Raw genomic sequence first — 21273 nt, 5'->3', positions numbered from 1 at the left:
ATTCGGTCAATATATGTACAAAGCCGAATTAGCTAGAGTATCTGAATTTGGCCACTTGACTTGATTATAAGGCACGAAGGGCACGAAGTGCGAAGCACTTTTAAGGTAACGCATACATGAAAATATAAGAAAAAACACAATCTGCATAATTCAATCCTACACACTGACAGCTTCAGATTGCGGCCGCCATTTTTTTACCCACAGTAAAAAAATTCCATCAGCGTGAATGCGATGCCTTGAAGTCAGCTGAAAATATAATCAAGCGGTTCAAACGCTTTTATGATCCGACGAACGTAATCTTCATCCGGCAGAAGCTCAACAGACTACTAGCCTGGAGGCCCTACCCATAATTCCTGGGTAGGGCCTCCAGGCTAAACAGACTACCTTCCAATATTTAATCAGCTGACCCAAAACGGAATACCTGTTACGGAAATAAAAATTTCTTCTCTCTTATGTGAATTTCCTTCTCAAATGGGGTTTTGGGACAAGGATAGAGTGAGAATATAGGAATAAAAAATATACAGAAAATTCGGCTCCGTTATTTCCATAAATTTAACTTTTTAACATTGCATAATTAATGGTTACTGAAACATCTGGCCTTCAGTCATATTGATTTATATCGGCAGTTGAACTCAGGTCCAATCTAAGTAAAATATTATTTTCATCTTTTGGAAATAACATTTACCAAGAGGTTATGAGCAAGATATCAGCTATTCGTATGTCGTTACTAACTCTGTTTGGATTAACTAAGTGGATAAAAAGTTATTTTTATTTTTTTTGACAATTTTTATGTTGTTTTGCAAGTTCTAAGGAGGAAGTGTACTGCATATGATTTAAGAAAAAAAATAAAAATAAATAAATAAAATCGTACAAACCAACAACAAAATCAGAGGTCCCGAACATATATTCTATATTCAAGATGATCAATTAGGTTGTAATGGAATATTCCATGAACCGTCTTGAGACCGCGTTAGCCGAGTGGTTTATGGGTCCCGATAGTGTAGTTGTCAGGAACTTACCGTAAGTTGGTGGCTTCTTCTCCGGATTCTCCGACTACCACCATTTACACTGGCTGTGACTATGACGTAGAAAAAATAAGATTATTATCACATTTCTTCCACCATTATTATGAAACTGGGGCATCCAGAACACAAAACAACACACACACAAAACAACACATACACAAAACATACACAAAACAACACATACACAAAACAACACATACACAAAACAACACACACAAAACAACACATACACAAAACAACACATACACAAAACAACACACACAAAAACAACACATACACAAAACAACACATACACAAAACAACACATACACAAAACAACACACACAAAACAACACATACACAAAACAACACATACACAAAACAACACACACAAAACAACACATACACAAAACAACACATACACAAAACAACACATACATAAAACAACACACACAAAACACAACACATACACAAAACAACACACACAAAACAACACATACACAAAACAACACATACACAAAACAACACACACACAAAACAACACATACAACAAAACAACACACAAAACAACACATACACAAAACAACACACACAAAACAACACATACACAAAACAACACTCACAAAACAACACATACACAAAACAACACATACACAAAACAACACATACAAAACAACACATACACAAAACAACACATACACATTCAGGGAGAGGGCTTATATAGGCATAACCTGCTGCCTAACCCCTATTAAACCAAATGATTTAATAAAAATATTTTAAAATGAAAACATACACAAAACAACACATGAACAAAACAATATATATATATACAAAACAACACATACACAAAACAACACTTACAGACACAAAACATCATATAGACAAAACAACAGAGACACACAAAGTATTATTCCGGGCCGCAGACTGCCGAATATGTGTATTAGAATATACGGTCTATTATTCCGGGCCGCAGACTGCCGAATTAGACATTTCTTACGTCGATCAGACACGAACTCCGAGACCAACTTCGACTGTTCTCAGGGATCATCTCAAAATTTGTATGTAAAATGTTTGCTCGGACGTCGCCGAGGACACCCCAACTCTGTAAATGTATACTGGTCAAACGGATACTGCATCAGGTACAAAATGTAATGGTCTCAGGTTCGATCCTCACTAATATCTTTTTTTTTTACTTTTCTTAATTATTTTATTTTTATTTCTTTTTGTAATACGCATCAGCCACAGTCACCTTACTGCTTAAATGACAAATAAAATATTATTATCACCTTGATTAAGCATTTTATTTTATATCTTAAAAAAGCTTTAATTTTGCTTCAGTTATTAACCATATGTTATAACAATAACACCGTCTCACTATCAATAATCTCTACAAAATTAAAAAAAAGTATTCCTTATGGTTATAATATTGTAGCTGTAAATAAAAATACACACATTTGTCCAACAAATAATCTCTTCATATTCCTTATAATCTTTGTCATTCCTGCATCAAGTCATTGTCAACTTCTATAACAGCCTATTCAATCGGATTCCATTTTCTTTTCATGAAGCGTTCCGATTGCAGAGAGTGACGTTTGCATTAATTCCACCAATAGTATCAATTTTCTCGCTATACTATCATTATGCACACATATGTTTATTACATTTGTATAAAAAATGGTTAATTGAGTCAATGTCATTGGAAACAATTAACATAAAACTTTTGATTGAGGATGGCCCGGATGAAAGAGCGTGAGGGGTCTTAGAGTGGAAACAAACCGGGGTGCTCGGAGAAAACACAAGTGATCGGGTAGGCGACATCTGAGCTTCTCGCACGATATACGCATGATGTCTGGATCTAATTGAAGTGCGAATTGAACATAAGGAATAGACATTTTGTTTCACCTAGATTTAAGTTGCCATAAGAGCTCAAGTTCCCGCGACCTCTCGGATTGGCCAATCATAAAGATAAAATGAAATACCGTCCAGAGCTAACATATGTATAATCATTCCTCCCTAACAGCATATGTATGATGTGACGAAATGGCTTGTTCATATGATAGTATATCCAGCTAAAGAATATGCATCTCAACCGAGGTAAGTGTACACGGTTATGTACTCCGGGGGATCTTTGAGTTTTATCATAGTTTCTAATGACGCTGCAAAATTACAAGTTTTAAATGTAGATACTATAAATGCGCCGCGAATATATAACTATAGTGTAAGAGAAAGGTACAAAGATATGTTATGCATTGTGAGATGACCCCTCAAACCGTCGAAGTCGTTCTCCGAGTCTGTGTCTCTGTCGATGTTAGAAATGTTTAATATGTGTATTAGAATACACGGTTCAGTTCACCCTATGCTATAAATGGGACCACAGGATTTCCATTTATTAACTGGAACTTTACTTCCTCGTTAACGAAAAGGAAGTATATAAATTATATGCCAAGGCACTGATCAAGGTAGGACGTCTTATGTTAATATTTTAATAATGATAATCAAAAATTGCGTTTTGTTTTTATAGAGCTCGTAGTGTTAGGAATGGATTCTAAGTTTACGATTCATATAACTGTAAACATTACAAGTAAATAAAGGCCAGGTTTAAAATGCAACTTGTCATCAAGGAAACATTTCGATATTCCCTACTAAATATTCCGATCTTATGTAAATTGGTAGGCTTTTGTCTTACCTAGATCTGTTTAATTATTAAATGTTTCGAAGCTTGGTTGGAGTCTGATAACAAAATATGTGTTGTCAAACTGGATTCCAAATTAGTTTAGTGCTTATACCCATTTGTCCACATTAGTATTCAAGATAAGGATTTACACCAAACGAGAAATTATATTTTAACTTTTTGGAGACACTGCTTATTTAGATAATGACTAATGTGTAGAAAAACAAACCTTTACCTATTGTCTTCCAGACAGCAACATCATATATCGCTCCGACATGGCTGTCGTGTGCTTCTCCTTTGACTGTACGTTCAATGATGATGGCACGTCGAATTGTACCACGACTGATTCAAAGTACTCCCAAACTACCACGAACAAAACACCACATCCAACACAACCGACTAAACCTCAGACAGTCACGCCAACCAGTGAAGCTAAAATCACTACAACAACAAAACCAACAACACAGAAAACAACACAGAAATTGACTACATTACCGAAAACATCAGAAAAATCGTCTACGGCTCTTAAAACGACAGAAAAACCGACAACGACCGTTCAAACAACACAGAAAACAACACCACCACAATCAACAAGTCAGAAATCGACTACACCGCCACAAACAACACAAAACCCGACGACTCCAAAAACAACACAAATCTCAACAACGATAATTCAAACAACAAAGAAATCAACATCAGCAGTACCAACACCACACATATCGACTACATCGCCAAGAACAACGCATACACATACAATATTGCCACAAACAAGGCAGACATCGATTTCACAAAAGTCTACTATTCTCCCCCGAACTGTAACTGCAGACGACATCTTTACTACCACCAGTACGTCACAGATTCTACAAGGACATCAAGTGACGTCACCTTCCCCGGTGATGTCTGCCGGGGGAGTCGCCATCTATATCCCGTGTTCCGTTGTTGGATGTGTGATAGTTGTTGTCCTCCTAGCTGCTATAGGCTTTGTCCGACGTCGTAGGAAGTCCAGACGAAGGTATACTACACGAATGTCAATATCAAATTTAAGAATAGGAGTCTTACGAGTAGAATAAAATATATATCTCAAGTAAATAATAAAGAATATATGAAGATCTGAGAAAACCATACTATAAACCAATGAAAATACTCTTAACAAACCATACATAGCCAACAGAGACATGTAAACCAATGAAAATAGTTTTAACAAATGAGTGGCCTATCTATTAAAACTTTTATCACTCTAATTATTTCTGATTTAGTGTTTCTCAGCTATAAAATTGATAATTTTGTTTTCAGTTCTGAGGACCGTCAACCGTTGGATGCAGAGTCGGAATGTAATATTGTGTTTGAGCCTCCCGCGTTTGTGTTTGACGAAAGGGTAGGTGTTGGGCCCCAAACAAATTCCTTTTAACTGTTTAATGCGGTTTTTTTACGTCACAAATTATGTTTTTCTAAATTCTACTTTTTGCTTTGAAGACTTTCGTACCCAATTCACTGTTCTAATGATACTATTAAGTTTTCGGAAAGTTTATAATTGTGTGTGCTATTTCATTTCCTGGTAATATTTGATCACATTGAATTTATTTGATTTACATTATCTAAGACGCTTAATCCTAGGTAGCCTGCATTGTTCGGGTACTTTGTACATTTTCTTGAAAAATTAAATACCATGATACCATAATTTTCTATGCGTTCGAACAAAAACTACTATATATGCGGTGGGGGAACCTTGTATAGGCTACATACGTGTGTTCTGAAATGAAATGAAGTAAAACAACAACTCGTTATCATTACAGCCAGACTACGTCCAACCCACACCTGGCTTATCATCAGACGGTGATCCAACATTTGAAGATGTCCTCCTTCATGCCGATATCGACGATAAAGAAGAAGTTGAAGTAGAAAATGTCGATTTGATTCATTTAAGTTCAGAGGATAGTGATGATTTGGATAAAACAGCGCCAATTCGCAGAAACAATATCATATTTGACAAAGAACAATTCCTGAAACAGAAGCAGAAGAACGCTAATAAGGATAAACTCGTTTAAACCCTACCCAAGTGTTAATAGTACAGTGGACAACCTCTTACTTTATCGCTGTTTGGTGAATTTTGTCTATTGGAAATAAATAAATGCAAGGATGAACACCGTTACCATTTTATGTTTCACGTCGATTAAAGGATGTTTTATCTATAGCGCATGACAGGTTTCGAGTAAAAAAATTCCTTATGAGAATCGGCCAACCAGTGCCTAACAACTGCCCCACAAATGCTTAGAGCTCGCGACTCACACTGGAGACTTTGGCCACATGAGCTTGGGCACCATATAGAGTTGCTAATGTGACATCAGAGTTATCAAACCACGCTTACTTTGCTATTTAGTGTTGACTATAACATATACATTGTGGATGTAAATGTGTGTGTCCATGATATTATTTTTTTCATTAAAATGTCATATTTTCTCAAAACAATTCCTTTGTTTATGAATAAAAGAGATTCAATTTCCTAATGTTTCTTTGCCAAAATTTATTTGATTTATGACACCTATTCATAATCATACAATGCTGTATTATTCGATTATCATATAAAAGACATACGGAATACCAACAACAGAGTTTATATTTACACTTTGTAATATATCAAATACTTCAGCTGAGGATTACACCGAATATAAACAGTATCATCACCGTCACATCAGGTATTTGTGTTTGAGCTTGACTAACATTGAAGCTTCCTTGTTAAAAGATCGATATCCTCATTTCAAATAACATTGTAAAGAACATATTTAATAATCTTAATTTCAGCCCATATTATGTGTTTCAGACTCCGATTTCTCGAAACGAAAATGTAGGCTTAATTCAAAACTTGATTTTTCTTAAGTAACTTTTTTGAAATATTTGGATTTCATATTTTTACTAAAGTTTGTTTCGAAAACGAAAAAAATTGGGACCAGGTAACCTTTAGTATGTTTTTTTGTTTGTTTAACAAAGTGACAAGTAAGGGTTTTATATAAACATTTTTTTTTCACTCAAAACCATAAAGACGAACGTATACTATACCGATTTACATTTCACAACAGAATCAAGAAGGATAAACATCACTTGTAATACCCGAAAAATTATATATATGAAAAAACAACAACATAATAAAGTTCTTGTGATATAAACAAAACTCAACCCTCATGCTATATAGACTACTGGATAGGTTAATTTATGACCATTAAATAGCATGAGGTGTAGCTAGCATGTGCTATTATTAGACTTGGTCGGATTTCCACAAAGGTGTATTTACTGGTGCGTTTACTTCCTTCTTAAGACCAGAGGGAAGTCATTACAGTTCAAACAAGTCAGAAACTTAAACGGAAACCAAGGTAAGCTTTAGTTCAATGTATACAAATTCATTTAAGGCTTAGGGAAATTATGTTGCTTATGAAACTTGAAAAATTCGCCATACAATTAAATGTGCAATAGTACACCGTTTGATGCATACGATTGTCTTGTAAAATAATGAAAGTTTACATGGTACAACATAATCCCTGTATCTTAGTTAAGATAGTGTACATGGTACAACCGTATCCCTGTATCTTAGTTAAAATAGTTTACATGGTACAACATAATCCCTGTATCTTAGTTAAGATAGTTTACATGGTACAACATAATCCCTGTATCTTAGTTAAGATAGTTTACATGGTACAACATAATCCCTGTATCTTAGTTAAAATAGTTTACATGGTACAACATAATCCCTGTATCTTAGTTAAGATAGTGTACATGGTACAACCGTATCCCTGTATCTTAGTTAAAATAGTTTACATGGTACAACAGAATCCCTGTATCTTAGTTAAGATATTTTATATGGTACAACAGATCCCTGTATCTTAGTTAAACTAGTTTACATGGTACAACAGAATCCCTGTATCTTAGTTAAGATAGTTTACATGGTACAACAGAATCCCTGTATCTTAGTTAAAATAGTTTACATGGTACAACAGAATCCCTGTATCTTAGTTAAGATAGTGTACATGGTACAGCCGTATCCCTGTATCTTAGTTAAAATAGTTTACATGGTACAACAGAATCCCTGTATCTTAGTTAAGATATTTTACATGGTACAACAGAATCCCTGTATCTTAGTTAAGATAGTTTACATGGTACAACAGAATCCCTGTATCTTAGTTAAGATAGTTTACATGGTACAACAGAATCCATGTATCTTAGCAAGATAGTTTATATGGTACAGCTGTATCCCTGTAACTTAGTTAAAATAGTTTACATGGTACAACAGAATCCCTGTATCTTAATTAAGATAGTTTACATGGTACAACAGAATCCATGGATCTTAGCAAGATAGTTTATATGGTACAGCCTTATCCGTGTATCTTAGTTAAGATAGTTTACACTGTACAACATAATCCCTGTATCTTAGTTAAGATAGTGTACATAGTACAACATAATTTTTGTATCTTAGTTAAGATAGTTTACATTGTACAACCATATCCCTGTATCTTAGTTTAAATAGTTCACATGGTACAACCGTATCCCTGTATCTTAGTTAAGATATTTTACATGGTACAACCGTATCACTATTCTTAGTTAAGATAGTTTACATGGTACAACCGTATCCCTGTATCTTAGTTAAGATAGTTTACATGGTACAACCGTATCCCTGTATCTTAGTTAAGATAGTTTACATGGTACAGCCGTGTCCCTATATCTTACTTAAGATAGTTTACATGGTACAACCGTATCCCTGTATCTTAGTTAAGACAGTTTACATGGTACAACCGTATCCCTGTATCTTACTTAAGACAGTTTACATGGTACAGCCGTATCCCTGTATCTTAGTTAAGATAGTTTACATGGTACAACCGTATCCCTGTATCTTACTTTAGACAGTTTACATGGTACAACCGTATCCCTGTATCTTAGTTAAGACAGTTTACATGGTACAACCGTATCCCTGTATCTTACTTTAGACAGTTTACATGGTACAGCCGTATCCCTGTATCTTAGTTAAAATAGTTTACATGGTACAACCGTATCTCTGTATCTTACTTAAGATAGTTTACATGGTACAACTGTATCAGACAGTTTACACGGTACAACCGTATCCCTGTATCTTACTTTAGACAGTTTACATGGTACAACCGTATCCCTGTATCTTAGGTAAGACAGTTTACATGGTACAACCGTATCCCTGTATCTTAGTTAAGACAGTTTACATGGTACAGCCGTATCCCTGTGTCTTACTTAAGACAGTTTACATGGTACAACCGTATCCCTGTATCTTACTTGAGACAGTTTACATGGTACAACCGTATCCCTGTATCTTACTTGAGACAGTTTACATGGTACAACCGTATCCCTGTATCTTAGTTAAGATAGTTTACATGGTACAACCGTATCCCTGTATCTTAGTTAAGATAGTTTACATGGTACAGCCGTATCCCTGTATCTTAGTTAAGACAGTTTACATGGTACAACCGTATCCCTGTATCTTAGTTAAGATAGTTTACATGGTACAACCGTATCCCTGTATCTTAGTTAAAATAGTTTACATGGTACAACCGTATCCCTAGTCTTAGTTAAGATAGTTTAAATGGTACAACCGTATCCCTGTATCTTACTTTAGACAGTTTACATGGTACAGCCGTATCCCTGTATCTTAGTTAAGATAGTTTACATGGTACAACCGTATCCCTGTATCTTACTTTAGACAGTTTACATGGTACAACCGTATCCCTAGTCTTAGTTAAGACAGTTTACATGGTACAATAGAATCCCTGTATCTTAGTTAAGACAGTTTACATGGTACAACCGTATCCCTGTATCTTAGTTAAGACAGTTTACATGGTACAACCGTATCCCTGTATCTTAGTTAAGATAGTTTAAATGGTACAACCGTATCCCTGTATCTTAGTTAAAATAGTTTACATGGTACAGCCGTATCCCTGTATCTTACTTAAGACAGTTTACATGGTACAACCGTATCCCTGTATCTTACTTAAGACAGTTTACATGGTACAACCGTATCCCTGTATCTTAGTTAAAATAGTTTACATGGTACAACCGTATCCCTGTATCTTACTTTAGACAGTTTACATGGTACAGCCGTATCCCTAGTCTTAGTTAAGACAGTTTACATGGTAACAGCCGTATCCCTGTATCTTAGTTAAAATAGTTTACATGGTACAACCGTATCCCTAGACTTAGTTAAAATAGTTTACATGGTACAACCGTATCCCTGTATCTTACTTAAGACAGTTTACATGGTACAGCCGTATCCCTGTATCTTAGTTAAAATAGTTTACATGGTACAACCGTATCCCTGTATCTTAGGTAAGATAGTTTACATGGTACAACCGTATCTCTGTATCTTAGTTAAGATATTTTACATGGTACAACCGTATCCCTAGTCTTAGGTAAGATATTTTACATGGTACAACCGTATCCCTGTATCTTACTTTAGACAGTTTATATGGTACAACCATATCCCTGTGTCTAAGTTAAAATAATTTACATGGTACAACCGTATCTCTGTATCTTACTTAAGACAGTTTACATGGTACAACCGTATCCCTGTATCTTACTTTAGACAGTTTACATGGTACAGCCGTATCTCTGTATCTTAGTTAAGATATTTTACATGGTACAACCGTATCCCTGTATCTTACTTTAGACAGTTTACATGGTACAACCGTATCTCTGTATCTTAGTTAAGATATTTTACATGGTACAACCGTATCCCTGTATCTTAGGTAAGATAGTTTACATGGTACAACCGTATCTCTGTATCTTAGTTAAGATATTTTACATGGTACAACCGTATCCCTAGTCTTAGGTAAGATAGTTTACATGGTACAACCGTATCCCTGTATCTTACTTTAGACAGTTTATATGGTACAACCATATCCCTGTGTCTAAGTTAAAATAGTTTACATGGTACAACCGTATCTCTGTATCTTACTTAAGACAGTTTACATGGTACAACCGTATCCCTGTATCTTACTTTAGACAGTTTACATGGTACAGCCGTATCTCTGTATCTTAGTTAAGATATTTTACATGGTACAACCGTATCCCTGTATCTTACTTTAGACAGTTTACATGGTACAACCGTATCTCTGTATCTTAGTTAAGATATTTTACATGGTACAACCGTATCCCTGTATCTTAGGTAAGATAGTTTACATGGTACAACCGTATCTCTGTATCTTAGTTAAGATATTTTACATGGTACAACCGTATCCCTAGTCTTAGGTAAGATAGTTTACATGGTACAACCGTATCCCTGTATCTTACCTAAGACAGTTTACATGGTACAACCGTATCCCTGTGTCTAAGATAAGACAGTTTACATGGTACAACCGTATCCCTGTATCTTACCTAAGACAGTTTACATGGTACAACCGTATCCCTGTATCTTACCTAAGACAGTTTACATGGTACAACCGTATCCCTGTATCTTACCTAAGACAGTTTACATGGTACAACCGTATCCCTGTATCTTACCTAAGACAGTTTACATGGTACAACCGTATCCCTGTATCTTACCTAAGATGGTACAACCGTATCCCTGTATCTTACCTAAGACAGTTTACATGGTACAACCGTATCATGGTACCTGTATCTTACTTAAGATATTTTATATATTTGTTGGTGTAGGATTGTTCCTACCTTACTTAGTTGATTCAATTCTAGATTGCAGTATGCTAGATGGCATGTCATAAAATTGTCAAATAGCCCATAAACGACAAACAAGTAATGTATTATCCTACTCAGCTAAGGCTCTCTGTTGAACTCTAGAATCTCTAGTGAACTTGATAATCTTCCTGTACAAATAAACGTCATAAGTATTGGTGATATATCAACATTTTATGGTATAATTTATGGTTTTACTAAAGATACATGTGCATGCTTAATTTGGTCAGAATCATATAAACATATAGTATAGTTTATATAGGATTCTGATTTGGTTATCAAAATACAAAATGCAGCACATTTAAATGAACTTATCAGAATATTAATGTCATTTAAAATATTTGATTTTTATATATTATCTTTCAGTTAACGTTTGGGGATCCGAAATGAGTGTTTTGTGCTTCTCATTTGACTGTGACTTCACAGATGACGGTACATCGAATTGTTTCACCTCTGACACAAAGTATTCTCAAACTACTACCCACAAACCAACTACTACCACACCGACACCACACCCAACTACACTCCCATCAGGAACTGGAAAGGTAACCACTGGTGCCATCTACACTACTACCGCTAACATCAGCACCCCAGTGAATCCATGGCAACATAAAGTGACGTCACATCCCCCAGCCGGTGGAGTCGCCATCTATATCCCGTGTTCCGTAGCTGGGTGTGTTTTACTTATTGTCCTCCTGTTTTGTATTGGCTTTGTCCGGCGTCGTAGGTACCGCAGACTAAGGTATGTAATACGTATGTAAATATTAGATTATAATATTTTAATGAACATATATTTGACAAATATGGGCAAGGTGTGAATTTAATAAAAAATGTTTTCAATGTTTGATAGGAGAACAAACCTGACACACATCCTCAAAATAATTGTATTCTCTCACTGAATAGTATAAAATATTGTAGGGTAAAATATCCCTATCCTTCATATTCACCTATGAAAATGTACTTTTCTCTCATACCTCGACGTTTTATTGCAATTTTACAACTATGATTTTCCGCTATTTTGAAATAAATTTGAAAAAACGTGACTGCAAGTCAATTCACCATACATGAAAATATCACGCAATGCCGTTGTTTGTATCTTTTAAAGTAAATCTAATCTAGTTTCTGAAAAAAATGTTAAAATTGTACCGAAAAATAGTAATTTTGTTAACGCTTTGACGTCACGAGGCTTTATTGTATGGGTAGCTTTGCAATACAGCCTCAGACGACATGAGTGTATTGCCTTAGACTAGCCAGTATTACACCCGTAGGTATCAGAGAATATTAGTTTATTTACTATGATGTCCTAGTGACGTGGTGGCCTGTTACAGGCTTTCCGCGACTATATATCTTCAAGATCTAGAGTGGCACACTTTTTACTGTTTTCTGTGCCTGACACTTTTTTATGACTATTAATTTTAGCAATTTGCTATTTACCCACCCACGAATGACATTGTAAGCGAAATTAATTCGCACATTGCTTAGGAATGTAAGTAAAAATGACTGTACGAGAGTTCTCCATTTGACTGATATAACTCCACGCCATAAGCATATTCATCTTTAAATATAAAACTAAATTTTATCTTAATATTCGTTGTCGCAATGTACTTTTATAAATAAATGCTTTAAAGTGAAGAGTCGGGCAAGAATGGCTAAAGTCAACTTTTCTTTATTTCAATGGTCAGAACTGGGAAACGTAAGCAGAACTTGACCGTCGTATTAATATGTGAGAACTTTTGGAAAGCCAATGAACGCATTCAGACTGGTTTTCTTTGCCCGACTATTCACTTTAATCTTAGAAAACATTATACCGTATCAAACAGATTGAAACTACACTTGACTTGAAGAGTTTTCATAACCAATGAAAATGCTTGTTACACACAAAAATATTATATAATAATATAAAAAAAATACTTTTTGTTATTTATAAGCTTAATTTTATCTGTGGTTTACTCCTTATTTCAGTTCAGAAGACCGACAACTTTTGCAACCTGACCACGACGATACCATTATACCTGAAGTTCAGTTAGACACAGAGGTATGTAAAAGTAGCGTTGGAGAGCCACGGTTGTGGGAGGTGTATGTAACAAATGCCAAATACCAAATTGATATTTTATGGATTATTATTGCTATATCGGTATGCATAATGTACGTATATAAAATGCAAATAATTTTTTTCACAACTTCCTTCTAGAAGTTTTCATAAGAAATGTCTATGAAATAAAGTCTGCCGCGATTTTGCTTCTGACTGAGTGGCCTAATTCGATTCCGTCTTTGCATATTACAGAGTTAGCTCCCTTATAGTTAGGTATCGATTGTTACGTCATTATTTTGTTAGCGCAATTTACGTCGTTTTCTCCTAAAAGTATGACGTTATACTCGCAAACACATGGCGTCACAATTAATACCTACTCGCAAATGCAGATAAATCTGTAATATGCAAATTTGGAATAAGCCTTTCTTCAGTCGTTTTAATGTACTTAATGCACCAATTATTTAACAGATACAGTGCTGGTATTATTTGATACCAACTTATATTCGTGTACGAGTTTATTTCGGGTATTTCACGGAGAATTAGAAATAGTTAAAATTAATCAGCACAGGACCCTAACACTTTAATTCGTGAAATTAAATCTCCGTGAAAATAAGTTTGTTTACAGTATGTGATAAAGTATAAATCCTAATTACTATGTATTTATAAGTCACTTATTTGTTACCCTATTACCCTACATTATCAGCATGACAGCGATGTGACGGGTCCAAACATCTACATAGCCGATGATATAGAAGAAGAATTGGACGATATAGATTTGAATCGCATTGGCATGGAAGACAGCGATGATTTTGACAGAATGGCGCCATTTCGCAGGAGCAATGGCACATCTGACGAAAGTACCCCGCTAAAACAGAAACAACGGACCGCTAAAATTGATAAAATTGTTTAATCATAGTTTAAAGTTTTAACTGCTTAACAACATTTACCACTTTGTCCAAGGTCAGTTGATTCTGTCGTATGGAAATAATCAGTAGCATGACCAAGTGCTTTCGATTATCGATTTGCTTGACTTTCAACATCTTTATATTACATACCTTATCAATGGGCATGTTGGATTTTGAAGGACTGCCAAATTTCCTAAGGAAAACCCACTACCCAAAGATCAGTGTCTAATACTTAATGTCCAGTGAATGCCTCGAGCCCACGACCACGACTAGCAGGACAAGCGGGGACTAAATGAATCTTTGTCACTATAACCCCCATATGGTCAATCAAACACTTTCCGTTTGGTAATTATTGTTGACTATAACGCATATTATGAGGATACATATAACATGTATATACCAGAGTTAATTCTTTTCAAAATGTTTTTTCTAAAGAATGATATCAACATAAAATATTTAGAAAAAAATTTTCATAATACATTCAGTGATGTATAATTTAATGAAATAGACGTATGAAACAACAAAGATAAGATTAAAACTGACAATTTAATGTAAAATACATTAAACTAGATTAACTAGACTAAGTATTTTAAGAATAATTTTTGAGACATTCCCCAGTCGTGGACCATCATTTTGTTCTCTCTTTAAAACATGACACTCTGTTATATATGTATACAATTTATGATTTATATCGAAGCTGACCATCATGCTAAAACTATAACATACAAACGTTATGGTGACGTCTACTCCATGGTGCTTTATGTTCTTTTAAAAATTAATCCAATTATAATTCATCCAATCAAAGAGGACCTTATATAGGACAACATTTTAATAATAGGTAATTCTAATCCAATGAAAATACGTGTTATGTAACAATAGAATCGTGAAACAGCATGTTTATGATAATGAAATTTTAAAAATTTGTGCATTTTAGATTTGTTGTGTTTCAAAGGTAGTAGTTCAATACCACTCTTTTGAATACGACTTCTTTCTTCTGGACAGTCACAATGAAATTGTAACAAATGTTCGCTATGATGAAAGAAGAGTCAGTGTTTGTTGCTCTTAATGTTCCTTGTTGATGGACAACCTTGGCGGTACTGTATACATGAAATGTATTTTTTTAATAAGGGTGCTAACCATCAATTAGTATAATAAAGAATAATTCAAGAAATCCATGACAATTCGTTCGTGTTGTTTTTAATTCATCCTTTTATGACCTTATAACTTTTATTAACTTTTCATAACCGATTGATTGATCATCTGGCAAAAAATCCAAACAGGAAGAAACAAAGGGAAATGCTAATCATATCTTAAAAAGAATCTGTCATTCGTTTCCCATCAGATTAGATTTATGATGCCTCGTTTTGAATTTTTCATTTTTGCTCGCCAAAGGCAAAAAATGAAAAACTCTAAACTCGTATCATAAATATAATAGGAAGGCAACCTCATGACAGATCCTCTATTTATGAAGCGAGTCTAAGAAGTTTTTTTCTTGCAAGATACTTTTTATCGGGTAACTATAGCAACCTTCATTTCAAAGAATCTCACGTCAATATGTATTTCAAAAATTCACCGGATGCCGCCATTTTGTCTTCGAAATCCTGACGTCAATCTTTTTTTCCTGACGTCATATTATTGTTTCTGTCTTGGCGCCACAATGAAATTCCAGCCAACGGAAATCGTTCTATGTCATATTACACTAGAGACATATGCAAAAATATTAGACGGGCGAAATCACTGGATATCAGACTGTTTATGCGTTAAATTGCTTTATATAGGTATAAATGTGGTACACACACGCCATAGAGACACGATTTCCATTGAAATTCTTTCAAACAGTGAAATGGAAGACTACCTTATAACAGACCAGATAGTGTGTATTGACACATTCTAAACTCTCCACCGAACAAACTGAATGTTCAATTCATATTCCTGCAGGTTTAAGTACAAAACATGTACAATTCTTTAATAAAAGTATTACCGCATATACGAGAGTGTAAAAGGCATGTTTACAAATACACGACTTTCTATATATAAATTTATTTGTCACGATCGGGTGGTGCTTCTCTTTTGTTAATAGATTCACGTCATACCGGCTTTGCAAGTCTGCACCCGACACACCTCATCGTAGTCTCTTCCTAAAACAAACTAGACATTATAAAGGTACTGCTTAGTATGAAAATATGTAAAGCTCTGAAGAAGACGTATTTGGACATCTTTCCCTACTGATCTTCAATTCCTTAACTGGATATGACGATGTGGCTGTACATACACTGACAGATTTGCGATCCGACCTTGATACACATCAGTAATCACAGCAACAAACAATTCGATGGTTGGGTATGGGGTGATATGAACTAAGCCATCACCTACCCGAATTAGAGGAATTATGACAACCTACCCACAATCGAGTTGTACGAGGACCACCTTCTAATAACCTGTTATACATATGTGGTATTCATTCCTCCTAAGATATGAACGAGTGCTTTAGACGTGAGTATAGCTATATGTTTGTAATGTTTTGATTTAATTTACAAACGACTATCTTTGTAGGATATATAGTTTTTCCTACACTTCTACATTACTAAGATGATGTTATATGTAAACTGTATTCTAATATCAAAGTAACTAGAACGAAACGTTAAGAGGTAAAATACAATTCTTGTTATCTTCGTCATTGCATTGTATGCCTTGCCAAGTGCTTCTTATTGACATTCTCTATGTTACTACCAGGCATTCATTTACAATCTAATTGTGACGAGATCTTTTATAAACATTTGTATAAAAACTATCGTTCAAGAAGCATAAACATTTGTTGTCACAAAACCCACAACGGTTTACAACAGTTCATGACTGTCATTTGATTTTTGTTTGATCATTTTTGATATGATAACTAAATGCTATTTATATGTGTTGGCTTTGTATTTGGTGATGACATATCTTGTAATAAAAATGTATCTATATATGACAATTTTTTTATTTCTGATACTTTTGGAGCTAAAGGTTCTGTTCTCCATGTTTAGAAATATCATGGTTCAATCTTATATAGTTTGTATTATGATTTTGGCAACACTATTTGTTTTCTCATTCACAAGGTGAGGCAGCCAAGTGATAACTATAATATATATACAATTTTAAAGATGCTCCACCGCTGACAAATGGTATTTTTTCACTATCAAAATCAGGAGCAGACGATTTAGTATTTTTATTCAGTTACAAAAGTTACTTACTTTACACTATTACCACCATTGAAAAGTTAGAGCTTCTAATTTTACTTAAAGTTATATATACGAAAAATAATTAATTGCATCCCGAAAAAATTCCGTGGCACTATATCTTATATGGAATGAAGTAATCATTGCGCATGCACCAAAGGCGAAATAAATTATTTTATGTGTTTTATTTTATTAGTTTATGTGTATTTTTTGTGTTAATTAGGCATATATATACACAATTAAACACCAATTCTTGTTCAAATGATGAATATTATTTATGCTCTGTCGGCGGTGGAGCATCTTTAACCATTGAATCTACTGAATTCAAGTTACTTTGCCCTTTAGTCTCACATATTTGTTTAAGGGTACGTCTTGAGTTACAGTTTTTCAGAATTTGGGTACAAAGATACATATATTTTATCTTCTAATCATCCATTATGTATTTTTTAATTAGCTAACCCGCCGCCCAGATGTCGCCATACCTCAACACCATCTAGGTAATACTGACACATTGTATTACAGAAAATTATATATTTATAGCGTACACATTGAATCGATAAATCTAACGTGAGAGCGAGGCAATAAGTAATACATACATAGTGTTGTTATTGTTTGCTGATCAAGTTTCCGATATGTATTGTCAATATGTAATATGGCGGACGTAATTACATTTATATGCCGTTCTCCATCAAGTTGATATCAACAGGGAATTTCTCTAACATTTGTAAATATTTTTAACAGTGTTTAGTCCGTGTATTTTGTGATGGGTATTGTTTATGATATCTTGATTTATTTTTAGCACGATAACTCTATCTTAATATTTATCATTTAAAACATTCATATAATACAAATCCTCTCCTGTTTGCATCTAGATTTGAGGAAAATGAGACTCCATATGAAGATGATACCAACAATGAGACCAGCAATGAGACCAACAACACGACAGTTATCGCCCTTTCTGTAGTGGTAACCATTATCGCTCTGGTATTGATAGTTGCCTTAGGAATCATAATATACCGACGCATGAGGTAAGGAACTTTCTTTAACTTAATTGTAAAGATCATTAACATTAATTCCTAATGGAATGACCGTACACATGCAATATTTCTTTAGATGAATTTCACATGAAGTTGAAGTGAACTGTGGCAAAAAAAGTGAATTTCACGTGAAGAAATATTGCCTGTGCCTGTGTACGTCGGTGGTTTTTTTTCCATGTACTCTGGCATTTCTCGGCAAAATAATCCTGGTACATCCGTAGATGCCTTTGGCTTTTGATTAAGCATAACACAATTCAGAACGAAATTTAACAATTCACTTTTTGTCATTTGGTGGTATTCTCGCGAAATATTTTCTTTTTTTAATAATGATTGCGGTTTATTCTTAATTTAAGCCAAACTGATAGCTTACATAACGGAGTGTTTATTAAACTAGGCTCAAAAACATCGTTTTATAAAAAATAAATTCTTTACCACTAAGATATAAAAAAATGTTTTGGCTGTCTGTCAAATTACAGACACGTAAAAAAGATACGTCTTGTTTTGTTTATTGTATTTGTTACATTAGCATCAACAACTATCCAAAGTCTCTCTTCCTCGAATCATTTAACAACAGCCGCAAATGTTTTATCTAAATGAACGGTATCATAGAAACCTCACTTATGGCTACATGTACATGTATGAAACACATTATTATTATTCTTTTTTAATTTTGACTTTAAAGTATTCTTTCATTTCACTTTAAACTCACATATCCAATGCATTTTCTACTTTATCATGATCAATCTGTGTAAACATGAAAACAGATTGTCCACTAAGATTCTATGTTTCTTATATACCGAGCAAAATGTCAATTTCTGTTTTATATAGGTCACAGAAGGCCAAGGCTACCTCAGAGGTAAGTACATTTTAGCTTTATCTATATTTCCGTTTCCATTTTTCTCTACTGCCCTGTCTAAGTGGTAATTACAAACACTTTATCACTACCTCTCATTGATATTTATATAATTTCGTATTGTAGAATTAAAAGATATATCTGAAAATGTTCCATGTCACAGTCAAAACTAAGCTGAAATTAAATTGTTTCTGAGTGCTAAAAAGTACAGTTTAGCAATGTCTTAATTCTTAATAGCAGAATAATGTAATTTAATCTTACTTGTAACGAACATTGTCATTGGCTTAAATTTTCATCTCGTAACGTAACAGATGACATCAAAGTTTGTTACGTCACAATGTATGTGTTATCGCCAAAACATAAATATATATATATATGAACATGAAAAAAAAATAGTTTTAAAAAATCTTGATATTTATTCTTGATTATTTTTCTTCTTTTTTAGCCACCTGTGCACATCCACGACCAATTTGAAAATGTGGAAAAGGGGAATACCAATAATAAAGAGTGTAAGACGAAGGAAGGAGTTGTGAAACATTCAGAACAGTTGTATTCTACTATTGAAGAGAATAAGACGGATGAAAGTGTGTATAATAGTCTCGATGATTATGAATTAACAAGGAGTCATGGGTATGAACAAGTTACCGTTACTGAAGGACACAGTGATATAACGGCCAAAAACTCTATTGATACCACATACAATAAGTTAAATGACCCCGGGGAGGAGGATAAAAGTTCCCATGACTACTCCCATGCTAGAGTGGTGAACAGTACACCGGAAGGAACTCTCAAGGACGGGGGTCTGGAGGGGGAGGATAACGACGGCTATGATAGACTGTGTAATAAAACAAAAAAACCTGAGGTGTACGATTCTGATGCTGATTACGACCACATAGACAAAAATGGTGAAACAATTTCATCATCGCTATAATTGATTGATTATCACATGACTTTTGAAATGTACACCGTTGAAGTAATGATGCCAGATGTAGTATGTAATGTTGACCCCCATGTTAAAGTGACCTCTTGGTCAAAATACCATAACGAAGAAATAAACCTCCCCAAAGGTTAAATAAACATCCCTTGTAAAACTCGTATAACTAGTGCCTTTAGATGAATTATAAAATCAATATAATGATGCTGCTTTGGTTTGCATTGAGGGTAGCAGGAAACACAAGAAGAAGGCAACCCCAATATAATACTTAAGATTTGATGTTATTAAAAGATACAGAAATAAATCCAGTGTGAATTCTAAGTTTATTATCATGTGTTTTATTTCACCTTTATGTACGCTAACTTAGGAAGTAAGTTAGCTTTATAATATTTATTCTTGCTACAAGCACATATACATACATATATCGATATATGTATGCAGTATTGATGCAGTATTTGCAAGGTCCGCATTTATTTTTCTGAATCGGTCGTTATTGTCTAATCAATTTTGACCATCGATTACTGTAAACAAACTTAGTTTCGCATGTAGTTTTATTTCGTGTATTTTGCGAGCGATTAGAATTCACTAAAATAAGTCGCCTCGAAAAACTACAAGTAAGTACATTAGCTTTTAAATGGTAACTCGCAAAATAAAATCGCCCTGAAAGAGTCTTTGACATAGGAAAAAATGTGATGTCAAGTGAAAATTAAGCATTATTAAACCTTACACTAACATTTATATATTATACTACACTGTATGTATAGTTTATTTGAGTTTAGAATATATATATATATATAATAGATTCCAAAACCTTTTTACCAAGCGAAGTTTGAAACGTCTTACGTCTATTCCAAAATATCTCATAAGACACGAACCTCTGTATATTGTTCATGTATTGGCCTTTTGACGGACTGGAAATCCAGACAT

The 21273-nt window shown here is 34.3% G+C and overlaps 3 protein-coding genes across 3 annotated transcripts; all 3 read left to right on the top strand.

Annotated features, from left to right (window-relative positions):
* Positions 1-3324: 3324 nt before the first annotated feature.
* LOC138336274 (uncharacterized) lies at positions 3325-6142 on the top strand. Its single transcript, XM_069285689.1, has 4 exons — positions 3325-3463; positions 3925-4687; positions 4969-5050; positions 5469-6142. The coding sequence occupies exons 2-4, from the start codon at positions 3951-3953 to the stop codon at positions 5718-5720; spliced, it is 1071 nt and encodes a 356-aa protein (XP_069141790.1). The 5' UTR covers positions 3325-3463; positions 3925-3950; the 3' UTR covers positions 5721-6142.
* A 748-nt stretch (positions 6143-6890) lies between these two features.
* Positions 6891-13607, top strand: LOC138336496 (uncharacterized). The gene is made up of 3 exons (XM_069285994.1): positions 6891-7040; positions 11737-12112; positions 13333-13607. Exons 2-3 carry the CDS (start codon positions 11757-11759, stop codon positions 13559-13561), a joined length of 585 nt encoding a protein of 194 aa, XP_069142095.1. The 5' UTR covers positions 6891-7040; positions 11737-11756; the 3' UTR covers positions 13562-13607.
* A 2656-nt stretch (positions 13608-16263) lies between these two features.
* LOC138336213 (uncharacterized) lies at positions 16264-20667 on the top strand. The gene is made up of 5 exons (XM_069285594.1): positions 16264-16800; positions 17977-18019; positions 18395-18550; positions 19388-19415; positions 19858-20667. Exons 1-5 carry the CDS (start codon positions 16782-16784, stop codon positions 20341-20343), a joined length of 732 nt encoding a protein of 243 aa, XP_069141695.1. The 5' UTR covers positions 16264-16781; the 3' UTR covers positions 20344-20667.
* Positions 20668-21273: the final 606 nt, after the last annotated feature.

The sequence above is a fragment of the Argopecten irradians genome, chromosome 12 (assembly GCF_041381155.1).
Source record: "Argopecten irradians isolate NY chromosome 12, Ai_NY, whole genome shotgun sequence".
In the NCBI taxonomy this organism is placed as follows: Eukaryota; Metazoa; Mollusca; class Bivalvia; order Pectinida; family Pectinidae; genus Argopecten; species Argopecten irradians.
The sequence above is the reverse complement of the archived record's forward strand: the minus strand, read 5'-3'. Positions and strand labels throughout refer to the sequence as shown.

What these genes read in the sequence shown, in the direction of transcription:
- LOC138336274 (XM_069285689.1), top strand. Translation starts at nt 3,951, where the DNA reads ATGGCTGTCGTGTGCTTCTCCTTTGACTGTACGTTCAATGATGATGGC. An exon ending in CGTAGGAAGTCCAGACGAAG is followed by an intron (nt 4,688 to 4,968) that starts GTATACTACACG and finishes TTTTGTTTTCAG; the next exon opens with TTCTGAGGACCGTCAACCGT. An exon ending in CGTTTGTGTTTGACGAAAGG is followed by an intron (nt 5,051 to 5,468) that starts GTAGGTGTTGGG and finishes TTATCATTACAG; the next exon opens with CCAGACTACGTCCAACCCAC.
- LOC138336496 (XM_069285994.1), top strand. Translation starts at nt 11,757, where the DNA reads ATGAGTGTTTTGTGCTTCTCATTTGACTGTGACTTCACAGATGACGGT. An exon ending in CGTAGGTACCGCAGACTAAG is followed by an intron (nt 12,113 to 13,332) that starts GTATGTAATACG and finishes TCCTTATTTCAG; the next exon opens with TTCAGAAGACCGACAACTTT.
- LOC138336213 (XM_069285594.1), top strand. An exon ending in CATACCTCAACACCATCTAG is followed by an intron (nt 18,020 to 18,394) that starts GTAATACTGACA and finishes GTTTGCATCTAG; the next exon opens with ATTTGAGGAAAATGAGACTC. An exon ending in AGGCCAAGGCTACCTCAGAG is followed by an intron (nt 19,416 to 19,857) that starts GTAAGTACATTT and finishes CTTCTTTTTTAG; the next exon opens with CCACCTGTGCACATCCACGA.